Source organism: Teleopsis dalmanni, chromosome 2 (assembly GCF_002237135.1).
Source record: "Teleopsis dalmanni isolate 2A chromosome 2, ASM223713v2, whole genome shotgun sequence".
Taxonomy (NCBI): Eukaryota; Metazoa; Arthropoda; class Insecta; order Diptera; family Diopsidae; genus Teleopsis; species Teleopsis dalmanni.
In genome coordinates, this window is record NC_051847.1 from 109,672,120 (window position 1) to 109,697,074 (window position 24,955).

The following is a 24,955-nucleotide window of genomic DNA, read 5'->3' on the forward strand; positions in this document are numbered from 1 at the left end:
GCATAGTACGAGTAATTAAGGAAACGTTTGAGAAGAGGCAGTATTGTTCAGGCGTCTTTCTAGACATAACCCAAGCCTTTGACAAAGTTTGGCACGAAGGATTGTTCTGGAAACTTGAGAAACAATTACCATACAATATATCCTCAGTTATCAAAAACTACCTCTCAAATAGAAGATTTGTTATAAAACAAAATTCTTTTGTCTCCAATGCCTTCCCCATTATGGCCGGTGTACCCCAAGGTAGTGTTCTGGGCCCCTTGCTGTACCTGATTTTCACAGCAGACATGCCAACCAGTGACTGTACAACAACATCAACATTTGCGGATGACACTGCCATTCTCAGCCATAGTGACGACCCATTCACAGCCACAAAATCAGTTCAAGACCACCTCAACAAACTGCAAAAATGGCTCGATCTCTGGAGAATAAAAGTTAACGAATCGAAAAGTGTACACATAACCTTCACTCTACGACGAGATACCTGCCCTGCCCTTCGTATTAATGGAAAAGTAATACCACAATGCAATGACACCAAATACTTAGGAATGCACCTCGACCGAAGGGTTACGTGGAAAAAGCATATAGAAACCAAAGTAACTCAAATTAAACTCAAACAACAAGAACTAAACTGGCTGATAAATAAAAATTCTAAACTTAATCTCACCTATAAAGTGCAACTTTACAACACAATGATGAAACCCATATGGACCTACGGAATTGAACTCTGGAGCTCTGCTTCTCCATCAAACATTGAAAAACTTCAAAGAACTCAATAAAAAATCCTCCGGCAAATAGTCGGTGCCCCCTGGTATATAAAAAACGCAGCGAAAATTTATTGTTAGTTCTAAGTTGATTTTTAGAAGATTCAATAAAAATCAAAATAAAATTTAAAAAAAAAAAAAAAAAAAGGTGCTCAGTTGTACAAGTCATTCTTCATAACAGTATTTAGTTTTCTTGGTTGCTGGGTCCTTTCTGAAATTCCTGAAAATGATATAAATTTCTACATCACTCTGAAACTATCAGTCAAAGAAGATTTTATGGAATGTAATGGAAACTTAAATACCATCATAAATCCCTTAAATACCATTTAAAACACACGATTTCCAACTTCGCCATCTTTAGGTTTCTGGTTTATTATCCTTAAACTTAAATACCATCATAAATCCCTCAAATACCATTTAAAACACACGATTTCCAACTTCGCCACCTTTAGGTTTCTGGTTTATTATCCTTAAACCACTTGTTTATTAATTACTTGCATTATTATTATTTACTTATTATCAGCTTTATTATCTTTTTTGTAATCATTTGCGCGGTAATTTTTTTTAAATTTAATGCAGTGCAATCCTGTTTTTTTGTCAAGAAATCAAAACATATTGGATACTTGCCTATAGATGGTAAAGTTGGAAATAATCGTACGTTTTGAGATGGTATTTGTGGAATTTCTGAGAGTGTATATGTTATTTTGTGTCGTGCTCATTTAAGTTTCCATTCTATATAAAATCTTCTTTGAAAGATATTCTCCGATATTTCTCTGATGGCAAATAGGTCCCACAATTTAGAACTACAATTAAAATTACTCATATCGCACGTGAGGGAAAAACACCGTCATCATATTTAGCTGCAAAACAAATAGAAAATGTTTATCAGGATCGTAAATTAGCTTGTGATGGTGACTGCATTTCAACTACTAAATGTAATACCCAAAGTAACTCTGGTTTCATTCATGGAAATATCCTCAAATTTGAACAAAACATTAATAAATTGTCAACCTTGCAATTACATGTAATTGACCACATATAATTTGGCTATAAACACATGTATTTGTGTTATAAAAAAAGCTGATAGCTTTAAAATACACTCTGCAGAACTTTTTTTATCACTCTCTAATTAACAGAGGATACGTAAGAATAAAGGATATGTTATCTATTAATACACACATAATGTTGACGAATCAACAAAAAATTAAGAACTAGGTCATGAGTTAATCGCTCACACCTGTTGCTTAATTTCTTGGTTGACGAATCAACAAAAAGTAAAAATTAGGTCATAAGTAAAGCATTCGCAACTATTGCTTATTAAGCAATTTGTGCGAATTAAGCAATAAGTTATTTTATTTATTGTATGTTTTGCAATTACGGTTGCATTTTATTTTGTATAAAAGAACAAATCAATTTAAATAAAATCAGTTGTTGAAAGTAAATCAACGTCTCACCAATCTTTTATTGTTTCCCCCCACCAGTGGTAAGGGACATAAAGATTGTTAATGAACATTCTTGTTCATTTTTGGTCCTTCGAGCCGGATATTTGAAATTTCCCCCACCAGTGGTAAGAGTTTCAAATATACCTAACAAAGAGACTTAAGTCTAAGATTGAAGTTAATACAAGCGTACCGAGGCTTTTAACACGGTTACCGAGGTTTTTAACATCTGAGTGAAGTTAATACAAGCGTACCGAGGCTTTTAATATCGGAGTGAAGTTAATACAAGCGTACCGAGGCTTTTAACATCGGAGTGAAGTTAATACAAGCGTACCGAGGCTTTTAACATCGGAGTGTAGTTAATACAAGCGTACCGAGGCTTTTAACATCGGAGTGAAGTTAATACAAGCGTACTGAGGCTTTTAACATCGGAGTGAAGTTAATACAAGCGTACCGAGGCTTTTAACATCGGAGTGAAGTGAATGCAAACGTACCATCGAAGTGAAACAAGCAGAAGCGTACCAAGGCGCTCAACAAATCAAATCAAATACTAACAGAGGACATCATGGAGATCGAAGAGATAGATCAAGTTATCCAACATCAAAAGGACATTGAAGGTGAGATCCAGAGGATCTGGATAAATTTTAAAAAGGATTCTTCTACAAGATATTCAAAGCAGTATTTTGAGACACGTTTGGAAAATTTGCGTCAGAAATGGGACGCATTTGAAGACAACAATGATAATCTGATCAAGAATTTGAAGCCTGATCATGAATATATCACAAAAAATTACTATGGCCAGTTACAACAAAGACGGAATGAAATAGAAAATCGATTTAATAATGAATTGGAAATAATAAGGCAAATGGAGCAAAAGGAAGCTCAAGTATCAAGGCATCAAGTTATAAGAGGGCAAGAAGAAGCTCTGTCACTAAGGAATCAAGACATAAGTATCAATGACGAAGTCACCATCACCGGGCCATGTGATATTACGAACAAACGTTTAGCAATCTTAAGTACAAGTCTGTTGCAGATCAAAGAGACAATAGACTTAACGAAAAGTATTGAAACGTTACAGTTCAAATTGGAGAAATTGAAGAATTGTTGGGCAAAGATCTCACAATTAAACGATGAATCTCTGTTTAACAATGATGAAATAGACCAAGGAGATTTCATTCAACTGGAATCGATATACGAAGAAGTATATATCCAGTTACAAGAAGAACTGAACGTTCGCAGTCAAAACGTTTCAGAAACTAGAACAACCGTAAGTAACAATATCAAACTACCACCGTTGAATGTACCAATATTCAATGGCAGATTTGAAGAGTGGTGTCCATTTTAGGAATTGTTCGACCGGTTAGTTCAACAAAGCCATAATCTAGTGGATGTAGAAAGAATGCAGTACTTAAAAGGAAGTCTACGGGGAGAAGCCGCCAGACTTATCAATCATTTAACAATAACAGCGAACAATTATACAGCGGCAGTTGAACTACTGAAACAAAGATACAACAATCCAGCAATACTTGTGGACAATCTTATCAATAAGTTATTGTCGCTCAGAGCTATAAGAAACGAGAATGCACAGGATTTAAAAACAGTAGTGGATTCTTCTAGAGAAGTGTTATATGGTATACGTAATTTAAATGTGGACACGTCAAGTTGGGATCCACTAATAATACAGATACTGCTTCCAAAATTAGATGGTGAAACCAGAAAATTATACCAACATTCAAGAGGGGCATCAACACAAATACCAAAATTGAGCAGCTTATACGAGTTTATCGAGAGCAGAGTTAGAGGATTGGAGGCAATTCGAGACACAAATCGCGAAAATAAGAATAATTTTCGACCAACAGCAGTAAATACAAAAACGCATGTAAATACAATACATACGCTATGTTTAGTGTGTAATGGTGACCACCAATTAATTCGATGGTCAAAGTTTCTGAATATGAAGGTGCCGGAACGTCGTGAAAAGATTATGAGCACCAAATTATGTTTTAATTGCCTTCAGAGTGGGCATTTTAGTAAGTTGTGCTTGAATAAAAAAAGATGTGCAATTTGCGACAAAAAACACCATCAACTTATTCATGAACAAGTTAAGGGCAAACCAACATTCACAAATAACATAAGTAAACAGAGGATGCCAACATTGAAGAACACCACAGAGACCGAAGTGGCAGCGTCGTACAACATCCAAAAGGAAAAAACTGTTTTACTAGCAACAGCAATGGTAATTATAAGGACTAAAAAACAAGTTAATCCGATACGAGCTTCTTGATCAAGGATCACAATCTTGTATAATAACAGAACAATTAGCAAGATCAATCAGAGCACCATTGACCAATTATCAAACTCATGTAAAAGGTATCAATGGACAAACAACAAGCGTTATAGCCAAATGTTCATTAGAAATTCAATCTATACATGATGAAAATAAGAGCTGTCATATCGAAGCAATAGTGTTACCAAAAATCACATCAAAAATGCCAAATGCAGAATTCACGCCAGGAAAATGGTCGCATATTGCAGTTAGCAGATCCTTGGTATGCTGAACCAAAGGAAATACAATGTACAAATACAATACAAAGTAGAAGAAAGGCATTGTGAGCGACATTATGATTCAACTTGCACCCACGATAAAACAGGACGATACATCATTAGGTTACCACTGAAAAATGATCGAAAAACGTTAGGTGAATCCAGAAAGATGGCATTAAAACGGTTCTTTTCATTGGAAAAACGATTTAAGAAGAATCCAGCACTAAAGCAAGAGTATGTGAACTTTATGCGAGAGTATATCAAGCTGGGTCACATGAAGGAAGTTAATGAGAAACCAAAGACAAAGGTATATTATTTGCCGAATTATGCAGTTATTAAAGAAGACAGCACGACAACAACACTTCGAGTGGTGTTTGATGCGTCCGCAAAAACGACATCAGGACAATCACTGAACAGTATTATGATGACAGGTCCTACATTACAAAAGGATTTATTCATTCTATTATTGCAGTGGAGAATGTTTAAAATAGTTTTTACGGCTGACATTGAAAAAATGTATCGGCAAATACTGATTCATCATGATGATAGAGATCTTCAACGAATTTTATGGAGAAACGATCAGAAAAAACCAATAAAAGAATACAAATTGAACACGATTACATATGGTACTGTATCAGCACCATATCTTGCCATCAAGACGTTGTTTAAGCTAGCAGAAGACGAGAGAATTAATTATCCTTTGGCAAGTGAAACCTTAAATGAAAAATTTTATGTAGACGATTGTTTGGGAGGCGCTAATACGATTAAAGAGTGTAAACAAGTACAAGAAGAATTAATCCAATTATTGCGGAAGGGAGGTTTTAATTTAAGAAAATGGGCATCAAACGAACCCGAAATGTTGACGAATATCCAGATAAAAGACATTGAACCAGGGTTAGAGATGCAATTTAACAACGACCAAGCAATTAAAATTTTAGGAATAAAATGGTGTCCTAAATTGGATCAGTTTGAATTTAAAATAAATACCACGTCATTCAGCTCAAAATACACAAAAAGAGCAATTTTAAGTGATGCTGGAAAACTATTCGATCCATTTGGTTGGTTGTCACCTGTAACCATTAAAGCAAAAATTATGATACAAAAATTGTGGATGCTAGGAATTAGTTGGGATACAAAGATCCCACCCAATCTACAGACACAATGGGAAGAATTTAAATTGAGATTACCTGCAGTTCAGAAAATAACCATGAAAAGATGGACACCACATTCAGAGAATAGTTTAATCGAGTTACATGGTTTTGCAGATGCGTCAGAAGCAGGATATGCTGCAGTTGTATATACAAAGGTTATAAATGCAGAAAAGGTTACAATATCCCTAGTAGCATCAAAAACCAAAGTTGCGCCTATTAAGCAGGTATTATTAGCCCGATTGGAGTTATGCGCAGCTGTGTTATTGATAAAGTTGATTAATTACATTCAGAAGAATAAAAAGATTACCTATAGTAAAGTTATTGCATGGTCAGATTCAAAAATTGTATTAAATTGGCTAAGGCAATACCCAAATAGATGGACTACGTTTGTAGCAAACAGAGTATCGTATGTTCAGGATACGTTTAAAGGGCAATTTAGATTTGTTCCAGGAAAAGATAATCCAGCAGATATTCCATCAAGGGGAGTATATGGTGACAATCTTATTTCAAATACATTATGGTGGCATGGTCCAAATTGGCTAATAAAAGATGAATGAAATTGGCCAGAAAATGATGAAGTAATAGATTTGAATCTTATTCCGGAAACCAGAAAAACTGCAATATGTACCGTCGTGGACATTACCAAAGATGAAAATATTATTAATCGATTTTCTTCATTAAACAAACTTCTTCGAGTGACAGCTTATTGTCTTAGATTCGTTTACAATTGTCATAAAAAGAAATCCGAAAGAAAGATCGACATTCTGTCGGCAGACAATATCGATGCAGCAGAAATTGTGTTGGTGAAGCAGGCACAAAAATGTTTTTCAGATGACATCAGACGGCTTAATCTTCAGAAACAATTAATGAAAAGTAATAAGTTGTGTTCATTAAACCCATTTGTTGACAGTGCAGGAGTACTAAGAGTGGGCAGCAGATTAAGAAATGCAGATTTACCTGACAACCAAAAGTATCTTATAATTTTACATACAACTAGTACTTTGGCCAAACTCATAATCAATCAGGCGCATATTAATACGATTCATGGAGGATTAAAACTGACGCTAAATTACGTTCGGGAAAAATTTTGGATTATTCGTGGAACAATCGCTGTGAAAGCTTGCATCAATAAATGTTTAAAATGTTTTCGAATAAAGACAAAAGGACAATCTCAATTAATGGGAAGTTTAAAAACACCAAGAGCAAATTTCTCGAGGCCATTCACACACTGCGGCAAAGACTATGCAGGGCCATTACACATTAAATGCTCGCAATTCAGGGGAATTAAAACACATAAGGCGTATATAGCTATTTTTGTATGTCTGGCAACAAAGGCAATTCACATTGAGTTAACTTCAGATCTGACATCTCAAGGATTTTTAGCAGCACTCAAACGAATGATAAGCAGACGTGGCTCAGTACATCATATTTATAGCAACAATGGTACCAATTTTACAGGTGCAAACAACATTTTACAGAAGATTCAAATAGAGAATCATCTAGCTGAAACAGGTATACGTTGGCATTTCATCCCTCCTGGCTCACCTCACTTTGGTGGTCTCTGGGAATCGGGAGTAAAATCCATTAAATATCATCTAGCTAGAATTATAGGTGACCAAAAATTGACATACGAAGAATTAAGTACGGTCTTAATTCAAATCGAATGTTGTCTTAATTCACGGCCACTCTGTCCATTAACAGACAACATTGAAGATCTTAATGCACTTACACCAGGACATTTCATTGTGGGATCGTCATTAATGACTCCAGCGCATGATAGTCTTATTAACTTTACAGAAACTAGCCTAAAAAGATGGAAGATTGTGCAGAAAATAAAGCAAGACTTTTGTAAACGGTGGTTCCAAGACAATATAAGAAATATTCAACAACAGAGATACAAATGGACAAAATCCATACCAAACTTAGAAGTTGGTCAACTAGTCCTATTGAAAGACGAAACATTAATAGCATCGACGTGGCCTCTAGGCAGAGTTATAGAAGTTCATAAAGGAACAGATGGCTTAATCCGAGTTGCTACAATTAAAACCCAAAAGGGGATAGTAAAACGTACAATCCAAAAAATATGTCTTCTACCAATCACTGATAATGTAAAAGAAGGTCATATTCCGTCAAACCAGGAGAAGTTCCCAAAATTATTTAAAGAAGCAACATTAATCAAAGCAAAATCAGACACTCAAAATATGTTACCATTTGGAAACACTATCAGAAATAAAGAAATAGTTTCGACAAAGTCTACTGCAGGAGATCCTAAAACGCGACGACAATGGTTATCGGCTAAGCAATCAAAATCGACAGTTCTTGCTATATTTTTGGCATATCTCACATTAGGAACTACATTAGCAACACCCACTATAACATATCAGGATTCAGGACGAATCAGGATTATTCATTGAAGGATTAGGCAAAGCAAAAATACAAAGAGGAACACTTAGAACCACTATCACATTTCCAATCCGTGACATAATTCAAGATCAAAGGAACGTTAATAACACCATAAAACAATTAACAATGTTGTGTACCAAGTCAAAGGCTGTCAATCCTTATATACAATGTGACGATTTAGTTTCCAATTTAAGTCATGAAGGGCGCACCTTAAGAACAACCATTGATTGATTGTTGACGGCAGAATCATCAGTTACAAGAAGTCCCCGAGGAATATTAGGTACAGTGTTAACAACACTTTTTGGTGTAAACGATGAAGTGTATCACGACATTGAAACGCTAGATCAAAATCAGAAATTATTGATCCAAAATACTAAATCAAATGCTAGAATCATGATATCCACAATAGCGGCAGTAAACAACACAGAAACTAAAATCATCAACAAAATCAACAGCTTTAGTAAAAGACTAAACGAAGGATTGCAGGCTATCAGTCAGATGCAAGGTTGGCATGATATCGGAGAAGGAAATAAACTGAATATATATGTACTTAATTCATATATAATGGCATTCAATTACATTCGAGAAGTAGAATCAAAATATAATAAGATCTTCAATGTATATTTAAAACGCAGTCATATTTATGAATTCCTTTCGCATGATGAAATCAATGATATTATAACTCGATGTTCTTCAAAAATTGGACCAGAAATGTATGTCTTCTTTCTTATCTGGAAGGAAGAATGATGAAAGAATTTCAATCAATCACACACCACGTTAAACCAATCAGCATGCAAAACATTTCAATACCTGACAGTAGAATGCATAAAATTACAAATGAAACCGTTATCCCATTGGTGCAAGATTTATCAACTATGCTTTTGTACTCCGCAAGGGATGCTCAAGACAACATGGACCAAGTCAACGAAATATCTTGGAAAACAATAATGACTCATCAATATTGGAAGAAATGGGTCATCGGGGCTACAGCTATAATAATAATCATATTCGCTGGAGTATTATGTTACATGTGTTACATTAAACCGAGAATATCATCAACATCAGCCAATAATCATACATCACCGTCCACTTACGATGTCGCTTTGTCTTGCACATAAACAACAACCTGCTGAGGCTAACAAATCTAGACCAACACGTAATACCAACGCAGAGCCGGCATAATGTTGACGAATCAACAAAAAATTAAGAACTAGGTCATGAGTTAGTCGCTCACACCTGTTGCTTAATTTCTTGGTTGACGAATCAACAAAAAGTAAAAATTAGGTCATAAGTAAAGCATTCGCAACTATTGCTTATTAAGCAATTTGTGCGAATTAAGTAATAAGCTATTTTATTTATTGTATGTTTTGCAATTACGGTTGCATTTTATTTTGTATAAAAGAACAAATCAATTTAAATAAAATCAGTTGTTGAAAGTAAATCAACGTCTCACCAATCTTTTATTGCTTCCCCCACCAGTGGTAAGGTATATAAAGATTGTTAATGAACATTTTTGTTCATTTTTGGTCCTTCGAGCCGGATTTTTGAAATTTCCCCCACCAGTGGTAAGAGTTTCAAATATACCTAACAAAGAGACTTAAAGTCTAAGATTGAAGTTAATACAAGCGTACCGAGGCTTTTAACATCGGAGTGAAGTTAATACAAGCGTACCGAGGCTTTTAACATCGGAGTGAAGTTAATACAAGCGTACCGAGGCTCTTAACATCGGAGTGAAGTTAATACAAGCGTACCGAGGCTTTTAACATCGGAGTGAAGTTAATACAAGCGTACCGAGGCTTTTAACATCGGAGTGAAGTGAATGCAAACGTAGCATCGAAGTGAAACAAGCAGAAGCGTACCGAGGCGCTCAACAAATCAAATCAAATACTAACAGAGGACATCATGGAAATCGAAGAGATAGATCAAATTATCCAAAATCAAAAGGACATTGAAGGTGAGATCCAGAGGATCTGGATAAATTTTAAAAAGGATTCTTCTACAAGATATTCAAAGCAGTATTTTGAGACACGTTTGGAAAATTTGCGTCAGAAATGGGACGCATTTAAAGACAACAATGATAATCTGATCAAGAATTTGAATCCTGATCATGAATATATTACAAAAAATTACTATGGTTAGTTACAACAAAGACGGAATGAAATAGAAAATCGATTTAATAATGAATTGGAAATAATAAGGCAAATGAAGCAAAAGGAAGCTCAAGTATCAAGGCATCAAGTTATAAGAGGGCAAAAAGAAGCTCGGTCACTAAGGAATCAAGACATAAGTATCAATGACGAAGTCACAATCACCGGGCCATGTGATATTACGAACAAACGTTTAGCAATCTTAAGTACAAGTCTGTTGCAGATCAAAGAGACAATGGACTTAACGAAAAGTATTGAAACGTTACAGTTCAAATTGGAAAAATTGAAGAATTGTTGGGTAAAGATCTCACAATTAAACGATGAATGTCTGTTTAACAATGATGAAATAGACCAAAGAGATTTCATTCAACTGGAATCGATATACGAAGAAGTGTATATCCAGTTACAAGAAGAACTGAACGTTCGCAGTCAAAACGTTTCAGAAACTAGAACAACCGTAAGTAACAATATCAAACTACCACCGTTGAATGTACCAATATTCAGCGGCAGATTTGAAGAGTGGTGTCCATTTTGTGAATTGTTCGACCGGTTAGTTCAACAAAACCATAATCTAGTGGATGTAGAAAGGATGCAGTACTTAAAAGGAAGTCTACGTGGAGAAGCCGCCAGACTTATCAATCATTTAACAATAACAGCGAACAATTATACAGCGGCAGTTGAACTACTGAAACAAAGATACAACAATCCAGCAATACTTGTGGACAATCTTATCAATAAGTTATTGTCGCTCAGAGCTATAAGAAATGAGAATGCACAGGATTTAAAAACATTAGTGGATTCTTCTAGAGAAGTGTTATATGGTATACGTAATTTAAATGTGGATACGTCAAGTTGGGATCCACTAATTATACAGACACTGCTTCCAAAATTAGATGGTGAAACCAGAAAATTATACCAACATTCAAGAGGTGCATCAACACAAATACCGAAATTGAGCAGCTTATACGAGTTTATCGAGAGCAGAGTTAGAGGATTGGAGGCAATTCGTGACACAAATCGCGAAAATAAGAATAATTTTCGACCAACAGCAGTAAATACAAAAACGCATGTAAATACAATACATACGCTATGTTTAGTGTGTAATGGTGACCACCAATTAATTCGATGTTCAAAGTTTCTGAATATGAAGGTGCCGGAACGTCGTGAAAAGATTATGAGCGCCAAATTATGTTTTAATTGCCTTCAGAGTGGGCATTTTAGTAAGTTGTGCTTGAATAAAAAAAGATGTGCAATTTGCGACAAAAAACACCATCAACTTATTCATGAACAAGTTAAGGGCAAACCAACATTCACAAATAACATAAGTAAACAGAGGATGCCAACATTGAAGAACACCACAGAGACCGAAGTGGCAGCGTCGTACAACATCCAAAAGGAAAAAACTGTTTTACTAGCAACAGCAATGGTAATTATAAGGACTAAAAAACAAGTTAATCCGATACGAGCTTCTTGATCAAGGATCACAATCTTGTATAATAACAGAACAATTAGCAAGATCAATCAGAGCACCATTGACCAATTATCAAACTCATGTAAAAGGTATCAATGGACAAACAACAAGCGTTATAGCCAAATGTTCATTAGAAATTCAATCTATACATGATGAAAATAAGAGCTGTCATATCGAAGCAATAGTGTTACCAAAAATCACATCAAAAATGCCAAATGCAGAATTCACGCCAGGAAAATGGTCGCATATTGCAGTTAGCAGATCCTTGGTATGCTGAACCAAAGGAAATACAATGTACAAATACAATACAAAGTAGAAGAAAGGCATTGTGAGCGACATTATGATTCAACTTGCACCCACGATAAAACAGGACGATACATCGTTAGGTTACCACTGAAAAATGATCGAAAAACGTTAGGTGAATCCAGAAAGATGGCATTAAAACGGTTCTTTTCATTGGAAAAACGATTTAAGAAGAATCCAGCACTAAAGCAAGAGTATGTGAACTTTATGCGAGAGTATATCAAGCTGGGTCACATGAAGGAAGTTAATGAGAAACCAAAGACAAAGGTATATTATTTGCCGAATTATGCAGTTATTAAAGAAGACAGCACGACAACAACACTTCGAGTGGTGTTTGATGCGTCCGCAAAAACGACATCAGGACAATCACTGAACAGTATTATGATGACAGGTCCTACATTACAAAAGGATTTATTCATTCTATTATTGCAGTGGAGAATGTTTAAAATAGTTTTTACGGCTGACATTGAAAAAATGTATCGGCAAATACTGATTCATCATGATGATAGAGATCTTCAACGAATTTTATGGAGAAACGATCAGAAAAAACCAATAAAAGAATACAAATTGAACACGATTACATATGGTACTGTATCAGCACCATATCTTGCCATCAAGACGTTGTTTAAGCTAGCAGAAGACGAGAGAATTAATTATCCTTTGGCAAGTGAAACCTTAAATGAAAAATTTTATGTAGACGATTGTTTGGGAGGCGCTAATACGATTAAAGAGTGTAAACAAGTACAAGAAGAATTAATCCAATTATTGCGGAAGGGAGGTTTTAATTTAAGAAAATGGGCATCAAACGAACCCGAAATGTTGACGAATATCCAGATAAAAGACATTGAACCAGGGTTAGAGATGCAATTTAACAACGACCAAGCAATTAAAATTTTAGGAATAAAATGGTGTCCTAAATTGGATCAGTTTGAATTTAAAATAAATACCACGTCATTCAGCTCAAAATACACAAAAAGAGCAATTTTAAGTGATGCTGGAAAACTATTCGATCCATTTGGTTGGTTGTCACCTGTAACCATTAAAGCAAAAATTATGATACAAAAATTGTGGATGCTAGGAATTAGTTGGGATACAAAGATCCCACCCAATCTACAGACACAATGGGAAGAATTTAAATTGAGATTACCTGCAGTTCAGAAAATAACCATGAAAAGATGGACACCACATTCAGAGAATAGTTTAATCGAGTTACATGGTTTTGCAGATGCGTCAGAAGCAGGATATGCTGCAGTTGTATATACAAAGGTTATAAATGCAGAAAAGGTTACAATATCCCTAGTAGCATCAAAAACCAAAGTTGCGCCTATTAAGCAGGTATTATTAGCCCGATTGGAGTTATGCGCAGCTGTGTTATTGATAAAGTTGATTAATTACATTCAGAAGAATAAAAAGATTACCTATAGTAAAGTTATTGCATGGTCAGATTCAAAAATTGTATTAAATTGGCTAAGGCAATACCCAAATAGATGGACTACGTTTGTAGCAAACAGAGTATCGTATGTTCAGGATACGTTTAAAGGGCAATTTAGATTTGTTCCAGGAAAAGATAATCCAGCAGATATTCCATCAAGGGGAGTATATGGTGACAATCTTATTTCAAATACATTATGGTGGCATGGTCCAAATTGGCTAATAAAAGATGAATGAAATTGGCCAGAAAATGATGAAGTAATAGATTTGAATCTTATTCCGGAAACCAGAAAAACTGCAATATGTACCGTCGTGGACATTACCAAAGATGAAAATATTATTAATCGATTTTCTTCATTAAACAAACTTCTTCGAGTGACAGCTTATTGTCTTAGATTCGTTTACAATTGTCATAAAAAGAAATCCGAAAGAAAGATCGACATTCTGTCGGCAGACAATATCGATGCAGCAGAAATTGTGTTGGTGAAGCAGGCACAAAAATGTTTTTCAGATGACATCAGACGGCTTAATCTTCAGAAACAATTAATGAAAAGTAATAAGTTGTGTTCATTAAACCCATTTGTTGACAGTGCAGGAGTACTAAGAGTGGGCAGCAGATTAAGAAATGCAGATTTACCTGACAACCAAAAGTATCTTATAATTTTACATACAACTAGTACTTTGGCCAAACTCATAATCAATCAGGCGCATATTAATACGATTCATGGAGGATTAAAACTGACGCTAAATTACGTTCGGGAAAAATTTTGGATTATTCGTGGAACAATCGCTGTGAAAGCTTGCATCAATAAATGTTTAAAATGTTTTCGAATAAAGACAAAAGGACAATCTCAATTAATGGGAAGTTTAAAAACACCAAGAGCAAATTTCTCGAGGCCATTCACACACTGCGGCAAAGACTATGCAGGGCCATTACACATTAAATGCTCGCAATTCAGGGGAATTAAAACACATAAGGCGTATATAGCTATTTTTGTATGTCTGGCAACAAAGGCAATTCACATTGAGTTAACTTCAGATCTGACATCTCAAGGATTTTTAGCAGCACTCAAACGAATGATAAGCAGACGTGGCTCAGTACATCATATTTATAGCAACAATGGTACCAATTTTACAGGTGCAAACAACATTTTACAGAAGATTCAAATAGAGAATCATCTAGCTGAAACAGGTATACGTTGGCATTTCATCCCTCCTGGCTCACCTCACTTTGGTGGTCTCTGGGAATCGGGAGTAAAATCCATTAAATATCATCTAGCTAGAATTATAGGTGACCAAAAATTGACATACGAAGAATTAAGTACGGTCTTAATTCAAATCGAATGTTGTCTTAATTCACGGCCACTCTGTCCATTAACAGACAACATTGAAGATCTTAATGCACTTACACCAGGACATTTCATTGTGGGATCGTCATTAATGACTCCAGCGCATGATAGTCTTATTAACTTTACAGAAACTAGCCTAAAAAGATGGAAGATTGTGCAGAAAATAAAGCAAGACTTTTGTAAACGGTGGTTCCAAGACAATATAAGAAATATTCAACAACAGAGATACAAATGGACAAAATCCATACCAAACTTAGAAGTTGGTCAACTAGTCCTATTGAAAGACGAAACATTAATAGCATCGACGTGGCCTCTAGGCAGAGTTATAGAAGTTCATAAAGGAACAGATGGCTTAATCCGAGTTGCTACAATTAAAACCCAAAAGGGGATAGTAAAACGTACAATCCAAAAAATATGTCTTCTACCAATCACTGATAATGTAAAAGAAGGTCATATTCCGTCAAACCAGGAGAAGTTCCCAAAATTATTTAAAGAAGCAACATTAATCAAAGCAAAATCAGACACTCAAAATATGTTACCATTTGGAAACACTATCAGAAATAAAGAAATAGTTTCGACAAAGTCTACTGCAGGAGATCCTAAAACGCGACGACAATGGTTATCGGCTAAGCAATCAAAATCGACAGTTCTTGCTATATTTTTGGCATATCTCACATTAGGAACTACATTAGCAACACCCACTATAACATATCAGGATTCAGGACGAATCAGGATTATTCATTGAAGGATTAGGCAAAGCAAAAATACAAAGAGGAACACTTAGAACCACTATCACATTTCCAATCCGTGACATAATTCAAGATCAAAGGAACGTTAATAACACCATAAAACAATTAACAATGTTGTGTACCAAGTCAAAGGCTGTCAATCCTTATATACAATGTGACGATTTAGTTTCCAATTTAAGTCATGAAGGGCGCATCTTAAGAACAACCATTGATCGATTGTTGACGGCAGAATCATCAGTTACAAGAAGTCCCCGAGGAATATTAGGTACAGTGTTAACAACACTTTTTGGTGTAAACGATGAAGTGTATCACGACATTGAAACGTTGGATCAAAATCAGAAATTATTGATCCAAAATACTAAATCAAATGCTAGAATCATGATATCCACAATAGCGGCAGTAAACAACACAGAAACTAAAGTCATCAACAAAATCAACAGCTTTAGTAAAAGACTAAACGAAGGATTGCAGGCTATCAGTCAGATGCAAGGTTGGCATGATATCGGAGAAGGAAATAAACTGAATATATATGTACTTAATTCATATATAATGGCATTCAATTACATTCGAGAAGTAGAATCAAAATATAATAAGATCTTCAATGTATATTTAAAACGCAGTCATATTTATGAATTCCTTTCGCATGATGAAATCAATGATATTATAACTCGATGTTCTTCAAAAATTGGACCAGAAATGTATGTCTTCTTTCTTATCTGGAAGGAAGAATGATGAAAGAATTTCAATCAATCACACACCACGTTAAACCAATCAGCATGCAAAACATTTCAATACCTGACAGTAGAATGCATAAAATTACAAATGAAACCGTTATCCCATTGGTGCAAGATTTATCAACTATGCTTTTGTACTCCGCAAGGGATGCTCAAGACAACATGGACCAAGTCAACGAAATATCTTGGAAAACAATAATGACTCATCAATATTGGAAGAAATGGGTCATCGGGGCTACAGCTATAATAATAATCATATTCGCTGGAGTATTATGTTACATGTGTTACATTAAACCGAGAATATCATCAACATCAGCCAATAATCATACATCACCGTCCACTTACGATGTCGCTTTGTCTTGCACATAAACAACAACCTGCTGAGGCTAACAAATCTAGACCAACACGTAATACCAACGCAGAGCCGGCATAATGTTGACGAATCAACAAAAAATTAAGAACTAGGTCATGAGTTAGTCGCTCACACCTGTTGCTTAATTTCTTGGTTGACGAATCAACAAAAAGTAAAAATTAGGTCATAAGTAAAGCATTCGCAACTATTGCTTATTAAGCAATTTGTGCGAATTAAGTAATAAGCTATTTTATTTATTGTATGTTTTGCAATTACGGTTGCATTTTATTTTGTATAAAAGAACAAATCAATTTAAATAAAATCAGTTGTTGAAAGTAAATCAACGTCTCACCAATCTTTTATTGTTTCCCCCCACCAGTGGTAAGGGATATAAAGATTGTTAATGAACATTCTTGTTCACTTAATAAATCACCTAACAGTCACTTCAATGAAATTTAACCCATTTTGTTTTATTTTATACAATGTATAGTTAAAATAAAAATTTGTAATATTATGCAATTAGTTATAAATTTTACAACTTATTGTTAGTCTAAAATTATAATAACATAAATAATTAGTAATTTGTAGTTTAAGAATAAAGTTTTTTGCCAAAGTATTATGTGCAATAATTTTTTATTGAATATTTATTAAGTGGTCAATTGAGTACAATATTTAATTTTTCCCTGTTATATATATGTGTACTTTTATATTTCTGAAAATAATCAGTAATTTTAATAACTAAGTTTTGTTGATATCGTCTAGTGATAATATGCATGTGTACATAAAATTTTTAAAATTATATTTTTTAATACTATGTAGTAACATAATGTTATAACAATACCAAATACTAAAAAACTGAAACACGTTTATATTGTTGTTGTTGGAGGTAAGTTGCAAAAGAAGTTTTCGTTGTTACTTAGTTTTATCTATGCAGAACCGAATAAAGAAAGAATTGGAAAGATAACTTTTCATTTGACAAAAATATAAGCAAATGCACATAACGCAAACTAGCATTTATTATGGGATTTTCTTTAAGAAAGTAAGCAGCTGTTAGCTTTTGTGAGAGACTGCACAAACTGAGAGATTTTAAAATTTTAGAAAATATTCAGAAAAATGGTAAAACCAAGTAATTAGTAGTTGAATTTCGGTTTGAGATTGGCACCTAATATAAGAGTAGTATTTCGGCGTCGAACTTAATAAAGTTATGCAAAATTTTATGTAAAACTATGTAAAATCTAGTTAAAAATTAGAACATATGCGGAAATTTGAAATATTTGAAGAGAACTGTGCGCAAACCTCGCATGAATCAAAGGGAACGCAGAAGATTATTAGGAGCAGTTCGTAGAAAATCCTACAATAAATCCACTCAAAATTGCACGACCATCGGAAAAGTGGATTGGCAAGATTATTAGTGATGCTACACTACATCGCAGGTTGAAAGTTGCTAATATCAATACCTATATGGTGCACAAAATGGTTAATATTAATGCTTTGAGGTATTTTAAGAAACCTATATAGTTCTTGTGCAATGTATTATGGAAAGTCGAGTCTGCATTTCAATCCTTGGGTTAGTTTGGTAAGCACTCTATGCATTTACGACAACTCCAAAAAGTAAAGCAGTGCAGCCACTTAATAAATTTGAAGGTGGCACGGTTATGTTTTGGAGACGGCTATCATGCTATGGATTTGAAAATTTGGTACCGACAAATAGCACCTTAAATCAGCCCGGTTATATTGGTATTTTAAGTAACCATGCATTTGCGTCAGAAAATAGACCCTTTTCGATCAATAACTGCAACATGACAACGCACCATGTCATAAAGAATGCAGACTAAACCAATTTTTAAAAGAGTTAAATCATGCTGTTCTTCTATGGTCTCCACAGAGTCCTGATCTTAATGCCATTGAAAATGTTTAAGGCTTTATAGAACAGCAAAGGACTACTGATAAAAATCTAAACCGTAGTGGTACCATAATTGAAATAGGGGATATTTTTGACTAGGGCTGTATACTGTACAAAAACAATGATCTTCCCAAATTTGCTTAAAAAATTGACACGCAACGCATAATCAAATGTAAAATCAGTCGAACCAAAAAGAAAAAAGAAGAAATGTATATACTGTTAAATATTATATTATATTATTATCTATGAATAATTTGTGTTGTAATAATTTCATTTCAAATATATTTGGTTGTAAAAAATAATTTTGTCAATGCAATGCCCAAAAACACGTCATACGCTTTTGTTTGCTCATGAAAACAAAAGCGTCAAATTTCGTCTGCAAGAAAATGCACTCTTGCAGTTTGTAACAAGTTCATTGTTTGGCATGCATGGTCAAGGTTATTTTAGTTAATATATTTGTTGTAAATTGATTATTAATTTTAAATAAAAGGCACAATTGAATTTTTGACAATTTAATTGATGCGAAACCACATTCGTTATTAATTCATTTCTTTATTCTATTAGCTTTGTAAATTTAGTTCAAGTGCTAAATTTACGTCACATAAGCGCCTATTCACTGGATTTAAGTGTTCAGTGACTAAGATAATTAGGACAATCATCGAATTCTCTGGGTTCAAGTATTGAGTGGTTTTCTTGTTTGATAGAATCAACATAAGTACTGGATTAAAGTGTTCAGTACTTGCAAATAGTTGATTCCAACGTTTGATTCCATCGTGTATTCGAACATTATGGTGATCCCGTGAAACGGACAGCAGCACTGGACTGGTTTGACGCAGCAACAGGCAACAATCAACAGTCAGCAGTTAAGTTTCAGCATTCAGCATTTGAAGAACATTTCGTAGCACATTTGGCAAAAACTCAAGAATATCGATGGCAACTCTTAATGAATTCTTAGATGCCTAAAAGGAGACGGGCGAAGAGATTCAACGAATCGTCAGGAACACTCTACAGTGAAAGGTTACGTCGGCTTAATGTTGCTTGGACGCAATTTGAACAAAATAACACAACGCTCAAAACTCTCATCGATCAACCAACAGATGATGAGTATTTTACATATTGTTACTATGATAAAATAAAAGAAATAACAAATGAATATAGTGAAATATTCAAGATAGAAGCCCTTCAAATCAAAGCAACAGGTGAAGCTGCTAGTAACCAAATGGCATCACAGCCACAACTAGTGGCTACGACAAATGGTTTGATAAGAAAAATATCTGCTCGAATGGCAGCTCTAAAAAGATTAGTAGAGAGCTTGTCAGAGAGCGAAGGCATACAACCAATTCAATATTACGAAATTAAATCAAACACGATCATGCAACAATGGAACCAACTGGGATGTTTGCATGATGAACTGTGGGAAAACTTGCAAAATCCACTAACGTCAGGATTTAACCAAGATAAGATAAAAAAGAACAGGGTATTAGCTCCCATTTGAGCAGAGTACCGCGACCAGCTCTTTAGCCTGACGGTTGCCTCGACTGTCGCGCCAGTAGCGACTTCTCTCGGTTGAGATCCAGTTATTGATTAGAGACCTACTTGTAGACCAACTTAATCCACAAAAAGGTTCTGGGCCACAGATTAGAGTGGCGGATCCTGCCATTGCAAGACTATCGGCAGACTCATTACCATTAATTCCTGTGTGACCAGGCACCCAGCACAGTGTCACTTTATTATTGCTTGCCAGCTGCTGCAGTGTGTCATAGCAATCTGCTAGAAGTTTTGAGTAAAACTTCCAGGAGCATAACGCTTTGATTGCTGCTTGACTATCTGAATAAATACAGATTCGGGCGCCTTTCAACCCCTTGTTAATGTTGATACGAGCGCAGACCTCAATGGCGTGAACTCAGCTTGGAAGACAGTGGGCCATATACCCAGCGCGAGCGAGATTCTGGTGTTTGGATCAAATATTCCAGCACCAACTCCTTCTTTGGTTTTCGAACCATCAGTATACCACGATATCACTTTTGGTTCGAGTCCAGGAGTGCCATTTACCCAGTCCAATCGATCGGGTGTGAGGACTTCGAATTTCCTACCGAAGCGAAGTTCCATGTTCATGTGATCTGTCCTATCGCAGACCTCTATGCCAGGAACTAGTCTGCAGATAGAGTTTTGACTGACGAGACTTCCGTGCATGTTGATAACAGGGTATAGCCTAGCTGCACTCATAGCTGCTGTCTTTTTAATAAAGAGGTGCAGAGGGGTGAGACCCACTATGGACTCCAGTGCTGCTGTGGGACATGTTCGAATAGTTTCCGTCATAGCGATGCATACGAATCTTTGCAGTTTATTGCATTTGACTATTGCAGCATTTTGTTGCGCTTTATTCCACCAAACAAGAGCTGCTTAGGATACAATGGGTCTGATCATTGTGCGGTATAACCATGATATAATTCTAGGACTTATGTCCCAGGGTCTACCATATGAGGTCCTACATGTCCACATGACCCGGGTGGCTTTGCCAATTATATTATCCAGGTGAATGTTCCAATTAAGACGCTTATCTAGGGTGACCCCTAAATATTTGACTTCATCGGAGCATTCAATAGCCGTACCTTTAATAGATAGGGACCCAATATTTACTTTGTACCTTTTGGAAAATGGTGCAATTACCGCTTTTTTTGGGTTAATACTTAGGCCTTCTTTGGTACACCAGTTCGAGACTTCGTGTAATGCCGCCTGCATTACATCTGTAACTGTGGTGTCAAATTTACCTGTGACAATGATTGCCAGGTCATCTGCGTAACCTATGGCATGATATCCAGATTGCTTCAGTTTAACTAGTAGGTCATCGACTACCAGCGTCCATAACAATGGTGAGAGAACCCCACCTTGGGGGCAGCCCCGTACAGCATTAATGCTGACGATAGTGCTACCTAACTTGGACGATATGTTCCTATCACGCAACATTTCACCAAGATGAATATTACCAAATTTAAGATTTGGTACAACAAGGTTTGATAGAGCTCTCCATAAAATTGGATCAACTACAAAACAAACAAGCAGCTGTAGCAGAAACAAATATGCGTTCCTCACTGCCATTGCCAAAGGTAACAATCCCAAGTTTTAATGGGAATTACTTAAAATGAAGGCAATTTTGTGACTTGTTTACACAAATGGTAGACAATCAGCCACTACCAGCTACTCAAAAAATGTGGTACTTGAAATCACATGTGACAGGTGGAACTAAAAAATTGATCAGTCATTTCAGCATAACGGAGGAAAACTATTCTGCAGCCTGGACATTATCGCAAGACCGCTATAACAATAAAAGGGTCTTGGCGTCGACTTTAATCGATGAACTTCTAAATCAGCCATCAGACACATCAACCGTGGCAGCGGTTAAAAATTTACACGACACAACAAAAGGGTGTCTATTAGCACTGAACAGTCTTGGCGTTCAAACGACTTTTTGGGACCCAATTTTGCTTCAGGTACTAATAAAAAAACTCGATCGGACGATGCATTAGACATGAGCAATCTCTGGCAAAACCAAAAGAGATACAAAACATTCAGGAGTTTTTAGCCTTCTTAGAGCTACAATTTCAACTGATGGAAGTTGTAGAACAAAAAGATAAGGTGGCTTTAAAAACTAAAGCAGATCGAAATAAATCAGTGTCGTCGACTGTAACAGTTCCTAAAGAAAACAACAATTGCAAACTGTGCAATGTAGACAGGCACCCACTGTATCATTGCCGTAAATTCTTGCAATTTTCGCCATCTGAACGATTGGATTGGGTGAAAAATCAGCAGCTCGGCTTAAACTGTTTCAAAAATGATCACATGGTGAACAAATGTTTATCAAGAAGTTGTACCAAATGTGATAAAAGGCCTAACACGTTGCTACATTTGAAAGTTAACAATCAAACAAAACAAATCATTCAACCTAGCTCAAGTGGCTACAATACCGCAGTTACCACAGCGACAGCAAACACATCCACAGGTCATCGTGATCATGTTTTCTTGCCAACTGCAAGAGTCAAAATAACTGCATCCAATGGAAATACAAGTAAAGTCCGAGCATTACTATACTCTGGTTCACAAGTGAACATAATCTCTGAGCGTCTTGTCAAAATGCTCAATATATCAAAAACAAAATCGTTATTGTACATAGAAGGTATAGGAAAGGTGCAGAAAAATTCAACGCAGCGAGTTAACATCAAATTGCAATCCCTTAACTCGAGGTTTACTACAGAAGTCGAAGCGTTTGTGCTTTCAAATATAGTTCCACCTCAAACAAGTTCCAGCTACGATATTTCCAAGTGGAAGGTCCCAAACAGCATTCAGTTAGCAGATCCAACATTTTTCCAACAAGGGAAAATTGATACTTTACTCGGTGCGGAGTTCTATTTTGGTCTGTTAAAAAAAGGTAAAATTACGCTTGCTCCTGGGCTTCCAGTCTTGCAAAATTCTACACTTGGCTGCATTGTCAGTGGCAAGGTTGCAATACAAACACATCAAACATTTTATGTGCAGTTTTTGGCGGTGGGATGGAGGTTGTTGATAATAATTCATCGTTAAAAGATGCAATTGAACGATTATGGCGAATGGATGAGATGTATACAACAGAGAGGACATTATCCAATGAAGAAAAACTATGCGAATCTCATTTTGTTCAGAACGTTCATACAAATAAAGAAGGACGTTTTGTGGTAAGGTTGCCGTTTCTGGAAAACTCATTGACGTTAGGGGAATCTTAAGAAACAGCTTGGAGAAGGTTCATCAGTCTTGAACGACGACTAGCAAAAAATGATGTGTTGCGAAAACAATATGTGCAGTTTATGGAAGAGTATGAGCGATTGGGTCACATGACTGTGTAATAATAATATGATTTTACTTATTTGGTGGTTAGTCATTTCCAGACTGATTTTTATTTTAATTTACTTCTTAAACCTAACATAGTTTCTTACAACTAATTTCCAATAGAATCTTATGTAATGATTCTATTGGTTGATACTTGAATTACTTCCGTCTAATTGGTTAACCCAATTTAGATGTACATAATGTTTTATAAAAATATCTTACATACATTTATTAGTTATAATGGTCTTCTATCTCACAGTGGCACACATCTGGTAACCAACTGTATTGAGGGCGAATCATATTGCATGCACAATTGTTTGCAATATGATCTGTAAAACACTTAACACAAATTCAAGTGCTGAGCATGCCGCAATCCAAATTGTCAAATGCATATTGGAACTATTAAATATGCATACAAATATTTTGTCATAAAGAAATAACAAAACAGACGAGTCAAATTTCTGACTCATAAATTATTTCATATTTGACAATTAGGGTTTTTCGGTCATGCTTGATATTTGAGTGTTTCGGGTTAGTGTGACACATTAAATATCGCACACAACGTATTGTGTGTGATCATGGTTAATATGCCACTACACCTTCACCCTTTAAGAAAAAATTTTTATTTTTGATTGTTTAATAATCGAAAAAAAAAATTTTGAATTAAATTTTTGTTTATCTTTTTTTATTTTTATTTCATGACCATTTTTAACTTATTACTTTATTACTATGAGCTTTACAATTGTTGTGTAATAAGTTTTGTTATGACATATTGTAGTGGACCTACCTCACTTACTTCTTAGCCACTTAACATTACTCGTAAATAATAATAGTAAGCAGATTTATGAATTGGTTGCACTTCATGCATACCGTATAAGAAGCATAAGCAAAGCGACATAAACAAAAGAGTTTCGTATTACCAACGAAAATATTGCCACACGCTGTTCCAATTGCTGAACACATGTTACAATATTTTCAATAGTAATATTTCCTATATTGCTAAAGACATGTGCAAGCAATATTGTCAATGCACTCTAATAATAACTTTGACGTTTGACCTAAATGAGCAAACAGTGTAGTCGCTATGCAATGCATTCTGCAAGGTCAGCAATCACTTTGATTGGCTGCGGTTATACTTTTCCAGGTTTTGTCTGGAATAAAGAGGCGGAGTCTTGAGATCGCTAGAATCTAGGAAAATGTATAAATACCCAAACTATTATTAAATAAAATCAGAATATATACTTATGACTGCAGATATACATGCGTTGTTCAATTTTATTCTCACTCCTTCTGGCCAAGTAACACTGGCCTAGGTACCAGCGGTAACAAGCCGCTTGATAACTTGTTCTTGATTGCAT

General features: G+C 35.4%; 4 protein-coding genes across 4 annotated transcripts; all 4 read left to right on the forward strand.

The window, feature by feature from the left end:
- The first annotated feature begins 4,913 nt into the window (after positions 1–4,913).
- Positions 4,914–6,452, forward strand: LOC119675425. The gene has a single exon (XM_038086623.1). It carries the CDS (start codon positions 4,914–4,916, stop codon positions 6,450–6,452), a length of 1,539 nt encoding a protein of 512 aa, XP_037942551.1.
- Positions 6,453–6,761: 309 nt separating this feature from the next.
- Positions 6,762–8,309, forward strand: LOC119675426. Its single transcript, XM_038086624.1, has one exon. It carries the CDS (start codon positions 6,762–6,764, stop codon positions 8,307–8,309), a length of 1,548 nt encoding a protein of 515 aa, XP_037942552.1.
- A 4,039-nt stretch (positions 8,310–12,348) lies between these two features.
- On the forward strand, positions 12,349–13,887 carry LOC119675427. The gene has a single exon (XM_038086625.1). The coding sequence runs from the start codon at positions 12,349–12,351 to the stop codon at positions 13,885–13,887; it is 1,539 nt and encodes a 512-aa protein (XP_037942553.1).
- A 309-nt stretch (positions 13,888–14,196) lies between these two features.
- On the forward strand, positions 14,197–15,744 carry LOC119675428. The gene has a single exon (XM_038086626.1). The coding sequence runs from the start codon at positions 14,197–14,199 to the stop codon at positions 15,742–15,744; it is 1,548 nt and encodes a 515-aa protein (XP_037942554.1).
- Positions 15,745–24,955: the final 9,211 nt, after the last annotated feature.